This window comes from Cryptomeria japonica, chromosome 8, assembly GCF_030272615.1.
Source record: "Cryptomeria japonica chromosome 8, Sugi_1.0, whole genome shotgun sequence".
NCBI classification, from domain to species: domain Eukaryota; kingdom Viridiplantae; phylum Streptophyta; class Pinopsida; order Cupressales; family Cupressaceae; genus Cryptomeria; species Cryptomeria japonica.
The window spans coordinates 140,675,596-140,692,578 of NC_081412.1; the positions used below are offsets into that span (position 1 = coordinate 140,675,596).

At 34.4% G+C, this 16,983-nt stretch overlaps 1 protein-coding gene across 1 annotated transcript; it reads left to right on the plus strand.

The window, feature by feature from the left end:
• The first annotated feature begins 2,586 nt into the window (after positions 1-2,586).
• On the plus strand, positions 2,587-7,974 carry LOC131032277 (abscisic acid 8'-hydroxylase 1). Its single transcript, XM_057963207.1, has 9 exons — positions 2,587-3,173; positions 3,774-4,092; positions 4,170-4,319; positions 4,442-4,690; positions 5,118-5,201; positions 5,527-5,605; positions 5,743-5,849; positions 5,961-6,079; positions 7,472-7,974. Exons 1-9 carry the CDS (start codon positions 2,986-2,988, stop codon positions 7,560-7,562), a joined length of 1,386 nt encoding a protein of 461 aa, XP_057819190.1. The 5' UTR covers positions 2,587-2,985; the 3' UTR covers positions 7,563-7,974.
• The last annotated feature ends 9,009 nt before the right edge of the window (positions 7,975-16,983 follow it).

A 16,983-nucleotide genomic window follows, 5' to 3' on the forward strand; every position in this document is an offset into this window, starting at 1 on the left:
TTGATCTCTTGGATGTCAACCTAGAGAACGAGATTTAAATGATGATTCTAGGGTCAAAATGAATGCAACTAAGATCCTAGTGAATGGTGAGATGATGATATGAGTGAAAGCTAAGGATGCAAGATGAAAAGCTAGTTATGATCAAGATGGTGGAGATGATATGAGGCTAAGTTAATTCCAAATTGAATATTATGATGAGCTAATTAAACTAGATGAAGATGAAAAAGTATATAATTGATATGCAATTTAGGTTAAATGATCTAAAACATAATGCAATTTAGATAAATGCTATGATGCTAATGCTAGAAGACTTAGATGCTTGAAGATGATAAATGAGCTCCTTGAGAACCTACAAAATGACTATAATTTGGATGCAAAAGATTGGGATGTTTTAATTGAAGAAATGAGCTCTATTTATAGGCAAAATAAAGAAATGGATGGTTCAAATTGAGTAATCTCAACAAGGGCTAGGATTGAAAGTTATCAATCCATGGGAGAGATTCAATCCAATCCCAAGTTGAAAAATTTCACCTTGAGAGGGCTTGAGAGGATGCTAAGAAAGCAAGTAGGGATAACCTCAAGGAGTGACATCATTGGATAATGTCATTAACTAGGGAGGCATGCTATTACCCACAAGGTAAACTCTTGTGCAATATGGGAAATGGTTAAAGGGACAACCATCATGCCTAAGGGGTGTAGGCTTGTAAGAGGCATTAAATGCCTTTTGAAGACTTTGGAGGCTAACTTGCCCAAAGAGGAAAACCACTAGAGGTTTATGTAAGAGCCTTACATGTTTGGAAGACTCAACAAGCTAACTTGTTGAAATATATAAAGTTTTAAATGCATTCTGAAGACTTTCTTCCAAATTTGGAGAAGTGACTCCCCCAAATTTAGGGAAATGACATGATTAGGAGATTAGACATGATTAGGATGTGATTAGGAGATTTCTAGAAGGATGATTATGGAGGGAAGTGGGAGATGTAGGAGAATGCAAGTGGGTGAGGGAAAATAGGATTTTTAGTTAAATTAAAATAATTTAGTTTAGCCAAAAGGGATGCAACTTGCATTTGTAGGATTTTGCAAGTGGGGGGATTTACAAATAAATTTTGATTTAGTTAAAAGCAAAGGGGATTTTAATTAATGTGGATTTAATTAAAATGGGAAAGGGGCTAAATGGAGATTTTTAATTAAATGTGAATTTAATTAAATGGCGTATATAGAAGAAGGGGAATATTAATCAAATCTTTAATTTGATTAATGGCGAAAATAGAAGAAAAGGGGATATTAATTAAATGTAGATTTAATTAATAGACGAATTAATAATATGATTTAATTAATAAAATTCATTTAATTAGTTTTGCAAGTTTTAGGTGTCTACAGACATAAACATGACCCCCACCTAGTCTAAGAAGTAAAAAACCTTAAATGTCTAGATGAATCTAAATCTACAACTAAATTAGTAATATTTAAAATGATAAATATTAATTTATGATTAACTTATATACAAAACAAGAAAAATTAAAATTGAGAATAATACACCAAAATGATATATGTGTTTTTTCCTCTACAAATATATTCAAAATCATATGGTGCAAAAAATATCTTCGAGATCTTCATTCTAGAAAAGAAAAGTAGGCTTGATTGACTTCTTCAGTCAAAAGTTGTGGACTCTAGAAGCAATGCTCCCCCATATAACCCAATATTCTTTATTATACTTGCTATTATAAATATGTGGTACTAAAATACACCTTGAGGATTTGGTATAAGTGGATGGAATATGAAACATTAGGCTTATGTTTGAGCCAAACTCCTTTGCCAATATATAAATGACTAAAGATGCATAAGACAACTGAAAAAAATATACAATGACAATGATGCAATATCTATAAAAATTATGAAAATTCAATGTAACTATTTGATAATGTGTTTTAGGGAGTCTTTGCAATGATAGTTCATTCATCTATTACATACATTTCATGATGATTAATAACCCAAATCTTGTATTAATGCAACATCTTATGTGCTTAACTTGGGATGTTTTTGACTTGCAAGCCAACAAGCAAAAAATAATTTGTGGATTTGCTGGCCTTGATTATAATAAAACTAAAATCCAAAAAGGTGAGATAGGACCACATATGTGTATCTCTCAATAAGACATAAACATGGTCCCCATCCAATTCAAAAAAAATAAAAAATCTATGACTAAATTAATAATATTTAAAATAATATATATTAAACTATGATTAACTTATATACAAAACAAAAAAAGAACTCTAAAACAATATACAACAAATATATACTTTTCCTTCTATAAATACGTTCAAAATCATATGGTGCAAAATAGAACACAATTTATTAAGTAGTCAAAGCTTAAAAACCAAGGTAGGAGTTTTGGGGGCACTCTTTCTTAGAATTGTCTATGCAGACATAAAAAACAGTCCTTGACAAGACCATTTTTAACATTTATTAAATAAATTAAATATCAGAATATATTTGTATTCTAATTTGCAATTTGTTTAATAAATAAATAAAACTTTTATCACTGCATAGACGTTACCCTCTTTCTCTTGATTAGGTTATGAAAAACTTTGATGTTTTCGAAACTTAGAACATGGCATGAATATCGCATACTTTAAATGATTTAGAAAGCAGAACAGGCTAAAACTTGGATAATTCCTCAACCTATCCTCTTAAACTCCATTTAATTTTCTCTTAACCCAGTACAATTAAAAACCTCGGCTGGCTTTGAAACTATTTATATTGCAGCATCAAGGATCATTTGCATACCTTCATTTTACTGCCCTTATTTGATAGGGCTGTGAATTTCTCTGTCCAATCCATATTCTCCACTTGGATTTGGTTTGGGTTTTGGGCATGTAACTTGGTTTGAGATTGTTAGGATTAGCAGTCAAGAGACTTTGTTAGACATGAACTTGGGTCACTAGAAAGCAGCCAGCAGCTGGTTCTGATCCACTTTCTGTCACAATGATCTTTCTGCTGGCAATTCTGATAATTGTGGGGGGGTGTATGGTGGTAAGACTATGGTATCATCTAGTTTTCTTCTCCAGAGGAAGTAGACTGCCACCAGGGTCCATGGGATGGCCATATATTGGGCAAACATTGCAGCTTTACTCTCAAAATCCAGACTTCTTCTTCTCCAGTAAACAGAAGAGGTGATAATATCTATTTCTTCCTCTCTTTAGTGTAGCTAGTGCCTGCAGTCTATAGGATTTTCCTCTGCTATTACCTTATCTTGTTTTCTTCCCAACCACCCAGATGAGATTTCTATATCTTTCTCATACAATCATCACATGTATGCCAATTATGGCATAATGTGTTACTACTGACAACCAAATGTCTTATATAACTGTTTTCTGCAGAACTCTTATGATACCCACCAATTTATAACAAGTGTAGATATTCTTACTCCTGTTCTCATAATGGTTTACTTACTTGTTGATTCATATTATTATGTTCAGTGAGTAGTCAATGTTTGATACCCACCAATGTAAAACAAGTGTAGATATTCTTACTCCTGTTCTCAATATGGTTTACTTACTTGTTGATTCATATTATTATGTTCAGTGAGTAGTCAATGTTTAATGTGTAGTTGTCCATTCATATTATTATGTTCAGTGAGTAGTTAATGCTTAGTGTGTGCTGTTTAAGTTCAGTCATCGATTTATATTATTATATTCAATATGTAGTCAATGCTTAGTGTGTGCTGTTTAAGTTGAGTCGTGAATTTTACTTTTCTTATTCCATCTGTGCAGATATGGCGACATATTCAAAACTCGAGTTCTAGGGTGCCCTTGTATTATGATTGCAAATCCAGAGGCTGTGAGATTTGTACTGGTCCAGAAAGCTCAGATTTTTAAGCCCACCTTCCCTGCGAGCAAGGAGCGGATGCTTGGCCGGAATGCTCTGTTTTTTCAGGAAGGAGAATACCATGCACGCCTGAGGAAACTTGTTCAGTCTAGTTTCCTTCCTGAGGCTATCCGTGGCATTGTTCCCGACATCGACAAGATAGCGCAGAATATCTTGAAGACATGGGAAGGGCGCACAATAAGTACATTCCAGGAGATGAAAAAGGTGACATTTTTTTCTATTTCAGCCAAATGTGCTCAGCCTTGGTTGCTTCTAATATGGGAAATATATAATCTTCGCAGTATGCGTTTGATGTGGGATTGCATTCTATTTTTGGTCCCTTGGACTCCGCTCACCATGAAGCTCTCAAGAAATATTATCACATTTTGGAGAAGGGATACAATTCTTTGCCTGTCAACCTCCCTGGAACGCTCTTCAACAAATCCATCAAGGTATAAATAATAGATAACAATGTAAAATCCATCAATCTATAAATAATAGATAACAATCTGATATTTTATCATAGATGTTCAGATGTATTCAAGTTCTAAACTTTTGTTTTGGTTCCTTCAAGGCAAGGAAGAAGCTCGGCCAAATATTGAGTAAAATAATTGCAGAGCGACGAGCCCAGAATGCACATCACAAGGATTTCTTGGAGTCATTGATGGCATCCAGAGATGAAAAAGGACAGACTCTGAACGAGGAGCAGATAGCTGACAACGTCATTGGCGTTCTCTTCGCAGCGCAGGATACAACAGCCAGTGTCTTGACGTGGCTTGTTAAATTTCTTGCAGAATATCCTGCCCTTCTTGACGCTGTCATTGTAAGTATATTGTACTAGTTTCAGCATGAGTGCACATGTAGTTGTAGTTTCTGAATTCAGTTGTATAAGATTTGTTTTATATTAATATTTTTGGTCACATTTTATGATTCGTGTAATATTTGCTTTGGATCGTATTTCATGATTCATTTCTAATTAGAAGAAAAAAATGGTATCAATTTAATATTTGTTTTGTACCAACATTTTGGACCATATTCTATGCTTCAAATGAAACCAGAGAAAAAAATAACATCTATTCACTATTTGTTTTACATCAATGTTTTAGATTACATTCCATAATTCATAGAGAGGTAGAAGAAAATGATGATAATGAATGTAAAACGAATTTTATACAGTTGAATTCAGAAATTACATATATTAATAATTATAGACTGAAAATCTGATATCTTTGATGTAATGAATTTTATAGGCTGAGCAAGATGCGGTTGGAGGGAGTAAGGTAGAGGAGTCCTTAACAATTGCAGACACCAAGAAAATGCTGCTCACAACAAGGGTATTTATGACATTGTGGATAGCACCGTAATGTGTTATTTTTTATCATCCACATTTCAGATCAAATTTTATAATCCATCCTCTTGAAATGTTTGATTTGTTTATCTCTTTTCTTACTTCCATCCATTTAGAATGTTTGATTTACTTCTATCTCTTCTCCTGTTAAAGATGAGATTTGCTCTAACATAACATATTAATGAGAAAAAATTCAGAATCAAATCCAAATGTCTAACTATATACAGTAACAACCGACTTTCCTATACCATCTCTAAATTTGCTGTTACCATTACCAGCATTTTATCTTCAACTTGTACGGATGTTTTCAGGTTATTCAGGAGACGTTGAGGGTGGCGACAGTGTTATCCTTCACGTTCAGAGAAGCTGTTGAAGACGTTGAGTACAAAGGTAAGAATGATTCCATAACCCTAGGAATTTTCTTATCAACGTTGAGCACAAAGGTTATAAGAATGATTCCACAACCCTAGAAATTTTCATACTAAAAAGAATAAGATCTATATCTATATCTTCTTGCTGTTTTGCAGGTTTCCTCATTCCCAAGGGTTGGAAAGTATTGCCGCTGTTCCGAAACATCCATCATAATCCTGAATTCTTCCCTGATCCCCAACATTTTGATCCATCAAGATTCCTAGTGAGTACATATGCGGCGCCCTGTATGTTAAATTTAAACTAGCTGGTTTCTTATCCCAGTACAAAAAGATATGCTAAATCTTAGTATCTGACTAAAAGGAATGAAATGCAGGTGCCTCCAAAGCCAAATACTTTCTTGCCCTTTGGGAATGGAGTCCACTCGTGCCCAGGAAATCAGCTGGCATACACGGAAATGTTCATCTTAATCCACCATCTTACAACCAAGTACAGGTACACAAAATCTTGCGCTTTTTCACAATCCTTTATGATTTCAAACGAATTTTTCTCGTAGAACGTTAAAGTTACAAAATCTCAGCAAGATCGCTTGGGAAATGTTCACTCAGACTTCGTGTCAATCCGTCATGTAAAGTGCACCACACTTTTTTGTACATTTACTTATTGCTTACTAAAGCTGGCAACCCTATTCGCTCTGTACTTCGTGAAGTCTGTACACAATAGGTTAAAAATCTGATAAAGTAGCATTTCATATTTACAAAAAAAAATAGAGAAAATGATTTTATTATTTCATTAAAAAATTATTATATTATGTTATCACAGTTTTCTTTTCTATTAATCTTTTTATAAGGATTGAGTTGTTAAATAGGGTAAAATCCAAATCAAATAAAGGAGGAAAGTTGAGGGATACAAATTCAAATCTAATATCTTTAAAGTTTGTACACAATAATAGATAATGAAATAAAGCTTATACACAAAAATAAAAAAACTCATAAACTAGCATATTCACATTAAGAAAAATTCATATGAAAAACTTCATTATTCACCAAATTATTTTATTGATCTATTATTTGTTTTAAAAAATAGTTATTTATATATTTTTTGCATATACTAGTTAGGTTGATTGGGGTAATTTACAATGGTAGCACTGAATATAGGTGGCAGCCCTGTAGGAAGTAGTACATCGTGAAAGAAAAACAAAAAACTAACAATAAATAAAACAGACAACATAAATAAAACAGACAACATGGACATGTTTTCAATTACAAAGACATAATTTCACATTGGATTTGTCTCTTTTATTTCCATGTTAAATGCAAAAAAACATGAGCTGTTAAATAGAGTGAAATCCAAACTACTAAATAAGAAAGCAATGTTGAGCCAAATCAAAACTAAATAAAGAGGAAAAGTTGAGCGAAATCCAAACCAAAAGAAGGAAAGTTGACAGATAATGATCTTTGAAACTACGTTCTCCATTTTGATGCTTATCTTCGCGTTTTGTTTTTCTTTCCGACTTTCTATAAGAATAGCTGAAATTGCATTTTCAACTTTGATGCTTATCCTTGCATTTTGTTTTACTAGATGAACTTCCTATAAGCATTGCGACCACTCTAAACATCTATAAACATAAATAATAATAATTATCATTATCCATACACATTTACGACCTTTGTTGAAATTGAATTACAGCCAAACTTTTTGTTGAAAACCAGTGGAGAGACCGTATATTTCTACACATGAATGGTCGTACTACTTCAGATTGTAATCACATATAAAGTTAGGGCATGAGGAGTGACAATGCATTTTTTGTTTGCCGACTTGTGAGGCAGAGAGAAAAAGAGGGAAGCGTGAATGTTTTTAACTGATATGTATGTGGCTTATTTGCAGGTGGCAACTTGTGGGGACCGAGAGTGGGATTGAATATGGTCCCTTCCCTCTTCCAAAACAAGGACTTCCAGTAAGACTTATCCCCAGATAAGTCAAAACATCGAGCTTCACATTACAATCTATCTCTGGATATTCCATCAGAACATCAAAGTTGTACCTGAAACAATTGCGACATAATATCACATATGCTGTGTCGACAGCCATGTGACCAACAACCTAATTTTTCCTGATGGAAATTTTGCTGTACAAGTATTATTATTTTTTCTTCTGTCTCTTTTCTTTCAAGTAAAATCCAATTTCAATTTCAGTAGAGGGTTATGTGGGAAACTCCCATCCTAGATGCATGCATTGAATTCCCGTCCTCTGAAATACAGCACGTAGACAGAGAGGTCACAATCATTGACATGCAACAATTCTTGATGATTGACATTCAAGAATTCTTGATGGTTTTTCATGGGGTCATCTAGTTATATTGCTAATATTATTATCTGATATTTCTGAGATTCCGGATTCCTAACAATCTTACACATGTCTCTTCCATCTTCCAAGTTCTATCTTCTCCATTAAAGTAGACGGACATTTCTTGTATGCTTCCCTCAAGTTCCCCGAACACCATTGATTTGCAGTTGATTTCATGTTAGCCCACAAAAATAATTAATTGGGGATTGGATTTCAATCCTATAGAATATTTAAATCTAACTTAAAAGGATCTTAAAACTTCAAAATCATAACAATATTGATTTTTCTTTTTCATATTACTGAACAAAGTTGACAAGGAAATGCATGATAGTTCAAAATCAACAGTTACATGAGGACAGAGAGCAATATAATGAGGACAAATAACAGAACACGAGCTGTTCTTCAATGATTTGGGTGTAGCTTTCCACACTCAATTACTGAAGTTAACCAGTCATGGAGGTGAATTTGACAAGTGCTAAAAGCAAATTTGTTTGTTTCCTGTACAACACCAATTCCAAAATGATTGCACAAGCACAAGAATACAGAACTGTGGCCACATATGAACAATTCTAAATTTTGTGATGGATTTTACTGTTTGCATCTTTTAGTTCAACCACACCTTTTAATCAAAATTTATACCCAAACTAGGGGTTATCATCAATTGGAATTCAAATAAGGATCATACATTTGTGCTTCTCTATAGCTTTGTAATTTTCCACGTGTTGTTTATCTTTAAAAACTCAAGGCCACAAGAATTCTTCAGCTTTCCTAGGGGATGAGAAGATTCAAATCGTACAATTTTATTGGATCTCTTGTTTTACTTGACAAGTCAGTTTTTACCTATAAAAATTGGATGGTTTCACTTTTTGACGTCATAAAGTGTAAAAGTACTATGGACTTCTAATCATCAAAGTGACTCATGCTTTTATAAAATGTATAAAAAATGAATAAACCATTATTTCTTATTTTTTAATTGGACCTCCTTGTTTTACTTGATAAGAGGTACTAGTTTAAACATCAGTTTTAGCTTATAAAAATTGGATGATTATTTTTTCACTTTTTAATTGGTTAACTAGGGGAAAGGACCTAGTAGTTGAGCATGTATCAATTGTTGTGAGGGTTGTTGATACCTTTTGTTCCAAAAATTGAACAAATAAAACCTATTGTTTGAAACAAAAAATATCAATTTTTGTTAGGAAATGTACCAACAGTTGTTAGGAAATGTACCAATAGTTGTTAAGAAATGTACTAATATTGTAAAAAGTAACCAATCAGGTGATGTCATATCAGCGGCACAACTATTGGGGTCTCTTTTGCACGCTTATTGGTCTCACTTTTTTGGGGGGCTGTTTTGGACACCTTGGCAAAAAGCATGGTGATGTGGCATCATATTTGATGATGTGGCCCTAAAACCTTAGTTATAAGCAGGGGACTTGCCAAGTAAGCTGTTGTAAAAAAATCGAAGTGATTAGAAATTTCCAAGTAGGATTTTGAGAAGCGCGAAGTTAGGGTGCACAACTACTGGGTCCTTTCCCCTATTTGTTCACTTTTTGATGTGGATAAAGTGTAAAGTGTAAAAGTACTATTGACTTCTAATCATCAAACTGACTAATGTTTAAATAAAATGTATAAAAAATTACGATATTATTCTTTCATATTTTTTAAAGTTAGGTTTTCCTTTTTAAAAGTAAATTTTTATGTCATGTTTTTAGAAACAAGTGAATTTACATTGTAAAACAGTCATAAAATAAAAAAAAGAAAAATAATTTACTTTACATAAAATCTTAAGATAAAATAATCAAACCATAACAATTTGATCATTGTTTTAGGATTAAACACTTGGTGGATGCCAAAATTATATTGAAAAGGAGCTCAAAAAGATAAATATGTAAAATGCAATTTCTTTGAAATTGAATTTAGATATATTGTACTATAGTTATGCACTTAAAACTCTAGATGCTAGGTCCTACAATGACCTCTTGTTTTATTCTTTGGAGGATAGTACTTATAAATTGAAGAAAATGGCATGCTTTCTAACTTAATGTAACACTTAAACCCATATGTATATATAGAACAATGATTTTAATATTTTTTTTACATGAAGACTCTATATTTATCCTTGATCCTATTCAATTATTACCTTGAAGTGTGAAGCTCAAGATATAATGGAGGAACAAGTACAATTTCTAAGGGCTACACTAAATTCATACACTTAAGAAGTGCCACTTGACCAAATTCAACCCATGCATATCCCAAGTGTTACTTGACCAATATTGATTGTATGCATTATATTATCACTTGACTAGCTCTCAATTTTCTATGCATATGCCAAGTGTCACTTGACCTTCATGAGATTTTTGCATTATGTCATGTTTTACTTGAGAAATATAGGACTTTAAAACATTGAATCTTGTAACCCCTTCTTGTGTAACTTATTTTTCCAAGTTAAAATACAATGATTCTATAAAATACCTTCCCTTTGGTTTCAATATTTATTATTATTCTTTTGGAAAATAATGTTAATTTTCTAGGCCATAAAGGTTTCCTAGTTATACTTAGCATTGGTTGCTTCATTTTACCGAGTTCCATTCTTATTGGAGTTCTTAGTTCACATATAGGTTTTAGGGACATTTTGTTGGTTGTTCCAACTGATTTCCCAAGAAACTCTTTGAATTGACCATGTTCAATAGTCAAATGGTGGCCAATTGACAAGACACGATCAAAATATTGTTATCTTATGCTCTTAAGGATTTGTAGGATGTATGGAGTTTCCCTTACCAATACCTATAAATTTTGGCATTCTTTATTTGGATATTGTGAAATGTAGATGTGTTCTCAATGAAAATATACCAAGGAAATGTATGATATCTCTTAAATTGGCTTCATTTGAGAACAAGTTATAACCTAATCTACTCTTTAACAACATGAAGACTAAATAGATATGATTATTGATAATTATTTTTGAATTACAGATGTAGTTCCCCTTAGTGTTGTCGTTTACAGTCTTGATAAACAAGCTACTGGGCTTTCCTTGATCAATGTTGGCAACTCTACTTCTCAAATTATAATTAATTCTATCTTGACCAATAGTAGTGGCAGTAAGGGATAGAATCTCTTCATCTGAAGGACTCCTAAGATTCATGTACTCTAAAGTCTTTAATAAAAAATCTAATGAACTCCCTTCATCATAAAAAAAAACCATTCGATGAAATGCTTCTTTATATTAGCTTTGATACTCTATGCTCACAACCTGAGTTAAGTAAACCATCTGAACTTCTTTGTGCTCTTAACCTGAGTTAAATGATTTGCAACATTCATCAAAGTATCTACCTTAACCGGCTTCACCCTGCCATCTTCGATCATATCTTTGACAAAATGATACTAAACATCAATTTGTTTGGTCGGGGAATGAAATGTCAGGTTCTTAGCTAGGCAGATTGCACTCTGACTCTCACAATGAACTATTATTGCACCTTGTTTTATTCCAATATCTGAACATCCTATTTTAAGCCAAATAGAATCTTTACAAGCATGAGAAGCTACCATGTACTCTGCTTTTGTAGTGGACAAAGCAACCACAACCTATCTCTTACTCATCCAACTAATTGTACCACCAAATAAAGTAAACATATAAGCATTGGTGGATCTTCTACTATCAATATCACTTGCCCAGTCTGAATCCACATAACCATGAATATCAAGGGAAATCACATCTCCAACCAAATTACCTTGATAACACAAAGAATACTCCGAGGTACCCTTCAAATATATGAAGACTCTTTTGACTGCATCCTAATGAACTCTACTAGGATTAGACATATATTTGGAAAGAACTCCCACTGCTTGGGTAATGTCTGGTCTAGTACAAATCATAGTATACATCAAACTTCCAGTTGCATTCTGGTAAGGCAGTCTACTCATGTCTTCCATCTCTGATGGAGATGTAGGACAATTTGAAATAGATAATTGTGTTCCAACTATGAAGGGAACACATAATGGTCTACAATCTTGGATGTTAAACTGAATTCACTTACTTACTCTAGCCTAGCCATAGATTTTTGTTCACTCTATCTCTTCTAATTTCCATCCCAACAATGTGTTTCATTGCACCAAAATCTTTCATTTCAAATTTAGTAGCAAGCTAAGACTTTAGTTCTAAAATCGTATCTTTCCCTTTACCAATGAATATCATATCATCAACATATAATACAATGTATAGGAAATGATCACCAATAAATTTATAATAAACATAGTGATCTGGTTTAGAATGTTCAAATCTCAAGCTCAACACATATGTATCAAATTTTTGGTATCACATTGTAGGACTTTGTTTGAGGCTATACAAATATTTCTTCAATTTATAGACCAAATTACTTTTACCTTTTACCACATAGTACTCTGGCTATGTCACATAAATATCCTCCTCCAAATCACCATGAAGGAAGGTAGTTTTCACATCCATTTGGTCAACCTCTAAATCATAAGCAACACAATAGAAAACAAAAATTTAATGGATGTCATTTTTGCAATAGGAGAAATTATTTCACCATAATCAACACCCTCAACCTAAGAGTAGCCTTTTGCAACCAACCTTGCTTTATACTTCTCAATGCCTCCATCTGAACCAATCTTTTTCTTGAACACCCATTTACAACCAACAAGTTTTCATCCTTCAGGCAATGGTGCAAGATCCCATGTGTCATTCTTTCTCAAAGTTGTCATTTCTTCTTCCATAGCAATCTTCCAGGATTTTGCATCATTCATACTTAATGCCTCTTCTACATATCTAGGTTCATCCACATTAGTATTCAAAGAAACAATACATCTCCAATCATCAGGTGAATACCTTTTAGGTGGTTGTTTATGCCTTGTAGACCTTTGAACAAGTTGAGTTGGAGGTTCTACCTCCTCTTCTAAAGATTCAGAGCTATATGAGCTCTCCTCAACTTCTTGCCTATCAAGTGGTCTCGATTCAACTCTTTTGGGTATAGAAGGGAATTGAATCACATCTTCCTTCTTAGTCTGTTTTGGTTGAAATGTAACAAAAGGAGACTTAATTTCTCTAAAAATAAACTTCTATTATGAATTACCTTTTGTACAACAGGGTTCCAAAGCTTGTATCCTTTCACACCATAACTATAACCGATGAAGATACATTTCACAGCCTTGTTCTCCAACTTTGCTTTTTCCTTTGGCACATGTGCATATGCCTCGCAACCCAAAACTCTAAGATGTCTCAATGAAGGCTTGTGACTGGAGCATCCTTCCTTAAGTGATTTATCAATAAGAGTTGATGTAGGTGTGAGATTTTGCCAAGATCAAGAGCTCAATGAAATGTACAAAATAGAGACATAATATGGGACAAGAATAAACTGTATTCTCATCAATAGAAAATGATCAATAATCAAATTCAATAGTTACATACAATGTAGATGAGCTTTCTTATATAGGCAAGGCTAGGGATATGTGAGCACACAAACATGACATGTGGCTCAATAAGAAACAAGGGTAGGTAGGAAATAGGTGTGGGTAGGTAGGAGAAATAATATAATAGTCCACATGAGGTGGATCACCCACTGAATGTGGAGTGTAACAACAAAATCAACACCATAAAAGGTGGAATTTCTCCTACACACACTATCCCAATGTGACACAAACACCCAAGTGTCTCATACCCAAACTACTATGAAATGCATTATCCTAAGTAAACTTAAGTAAGTGTAATAATATCCATGATGAATAATTATTTACACCAACACCCCCCCTTAAGTGCAATTTAGGGGAATGCACTTAAGTCTACAATGCAACTAAGCAATGCAAGATGGGTCTCGGCTACGAGGCCATGTTAGGTACCCATGTACAAATGCAAATGCATGCAAACCAATGAAATGAAATATCTCACAAAGTGGGGAAAGAGAGAAAAACCCAATGGGAAAAAACCCTCCCCCAAAAGAGAGATGAAAAACATACAAGAGAACTCTCATAGAAGAATGTGAGGAACAAAACCCCATGTGAGGAAAAAGTCCTCCCCATATGAGAGAAGAAGAGAAGCTAGGAAGCCCCCCCTCAATGTGGAATCTGCACCAATGATAGAAGCTCGATGTATGAAGAAACTGCTCCATGAACGTCGAACAACATTCCTCCCCTTAAGGAGAAACAAAACCAAAGGTGTATCCATGAAGTCTCCCCAATCATGAAGGGAAGATGTATGAAGAAAACTCATGATGAAAGGAATCTCTGAAAACTGCTCAAATGTCTCCATGTCGATGCTGAAAGATACCCCCTCCAAAGGTGGTAAACTGTGCCACACTGCTGAAAAAGGCACTCCAAGATCTAGTGGAGATGGATGTAGAACATGTCCCAAAGACTCACATGTCTCCTCAAAACATAAAGAGACCTCCTTCAACTGCTGTACATAAGTATCCACAATCATGTCAACCTCAAAAGAATGATCATGTAGAGAATGAACAAGAGGGTCAGAGTGTGCCCTAGCAACAATCGAAGAAGGATCACCTTCATCAAAGAGAAGATGAATGTCATCAATGATGTCTCCCAAATCTGCAATGTAGGATTCCACAAACAAACCTGCAATATTTGTCAAGTAATCATCCCATGAATCTGAAGCTGGAAGACAATGAATATCTTGCTGCACTAAATCACATGAAGGCAAAACTGTCACACGATCCACATCATCAGGTGCAATAGGTGATGTAATATCAATATGAGGAGATGAAATACAAGGCTCAAGAATGGGGTCACATGTGAGAATCCCCATGTTCAAGTGTCCAAAGTTCTCCTCAAAATCTGAACCATCACAAGAAGTGTGATCATAATGTGTAGAATCATCAAATGTGAAATCATCATCATCAACAAAATTTGAAAAGGAGTATAACCGAGATGCATGATCAACCACCCCAGTCGCAATGATAGCTCTAGTCTCCATGTCTCTAATGAAAATTGAGTCAGGTGTGAACTCCACAACTCTCTTAGTTGCACCATGTGTGATTTGATAGATAGAAAGGAGATTGTTTGTCAAGTGGGGTACACACAACACATCATTGAAGGAGTTATCCCCAATGTCAATAGATCCTTTCCCAATCACATCCATGTATGTATGATTGCCCATCAAAATTTGTGGCATGGTGCAAGGCTCAAATGTAGAGAACATAGACTGCAAAGATGCCATATGATGAGAAGCCCTTGAATCTAGAAGCCATCTCTCTGAATCATGATTGATAGTAGCACTTAGAGCTTTTCCTTTTCTTGTTCCAAAAGAGTGAGTCTTTCCACTTGTAGAAGCCATGAATGCTTGCCCTTTTCCTTTTGAATGTTAGGAAGTGGAAGTTGATGAATCATCCTTCTTGTAGACTTTAGGCAAATCAATGTTATGCTTTTTGATGATATGTGTAAGCTCATCAATCTTCTTAGAATGGCAACGATGCTCCTCATGACCAATCTTTTTACAATAAGCACAAGTAGGTCTTTCCCTCTTTGGTGAATTATCTCTCTTAGAAGAGGATGAATCTCCTTATTGTGGAGAAAATGGTGCTTTTTCTTTAGGCTTTGATTGCCATTTCTTCTTGTTTGAGTTGTCTTTTCCTTGATTTCCTTTGTTTCCTTGATTTGCCACTAATGCTTGAGACTTAGAAGCCTTAAGAATGCCCATGCTTATCAACTTAGTTTGTTCCATCATCAACATTTCATTGAAAGCATCAAATGTAGGCATTGTGTAGCTTGAACCCATTGTCATCCTATGGGTTTGGAAACTAGAAACAAATGCTGTATATTCTTGTGGAAGCTTGCCTATCAAGTTGAATATCAATTGAGTATCCTTTTTATCAATACCACAATCTTTGAGTTGTGCCCTCAACTCATTTGCCTTAGTGACATAATCTTGTATAGTATCAAAGTTCTTAGGATCTAACAGGTGAGATCACTATCAATTTGATATCCCCTAATCTCATCAACTTGACCATACAAGTCTTGAAACTTTTGCCAAGCATCCTTGATTAGAGTACATTTCTCAATATGAAAAATGAGATCCTTTGATACATACTTTCTTAAGGTACCAATTGCCATGATATTTTTAGTGAGCCAATCCAAGTGACCAATTGGATCAGCCTTAGGATTAGCTAGAGCAACAATAGTTCCATCAATGTAATGAGTAAGTCCTTTTTCCATAAGTTTACTCCATGCATCAATTTTCCAAGTAGCATAATTATGTGGAGTTAAGAGAGGAAACTTAGAAGAACCCATAGAAGAAAAAAGGAAGGAACACAAGAGCACAAAAGCACAAGAGACACCCCCCCAAATTCACTCAATCAAAGTACCACCCCCAAAGTGATGATTTTGGCACTTTATACTTAGTGCGATTACAATGAGCCACTTGCAAAACAAGGCAAAGTGGACTTATGATGCAAATTTTACAACTTCTCAAATGAGTTACAAGAGACTTCAATCAATAGTGCAATGAATCTAACTGAGATTCAAGCAAATATACAAGTACCAAGAGAGCCAAGAATGGCCAAAATATGAAAGTACAATTTCTACTTACAATGGAATCAATTTGATAGCATCATGTGAAAGTAGACGAAAAAATACAAACTTTAAAAAAAAACGACACCTGAAAAGGAGGTCGTATGACCCCAAACGAAGCCTCTGAAGTTGCAAAAACTAGGATTACTCAGGTACAGTCACCAAAAACTGCATTTTCTGAAAAATAAGTGCATCAAAATCAAAAAATTTCTTCACCACTGTGGAGAGCACAAAATTTTAGCCCATTTCAAAAAAAATTGCACCCAAAAAGGAGCAAAAATGAGCAAGTTATGGCCATTTGAAGTTGAACTGCAAAATCAAAAATGCAAATGAGAGGGGCCTGGAAATTTTTTGAAAAATGCTAACGTGGTGCTGATGTCAGCAAGTCACTATGTTAAATTTGACGGCCGTATGACCGTCGCAAAAATTCACCCTTACTGATTGGGCGTCCGTACTGTACGGACAAATGACATGGCAGATGGCTGTGCAAGTGACTGTGTAGTCAGTGCCATACAGAT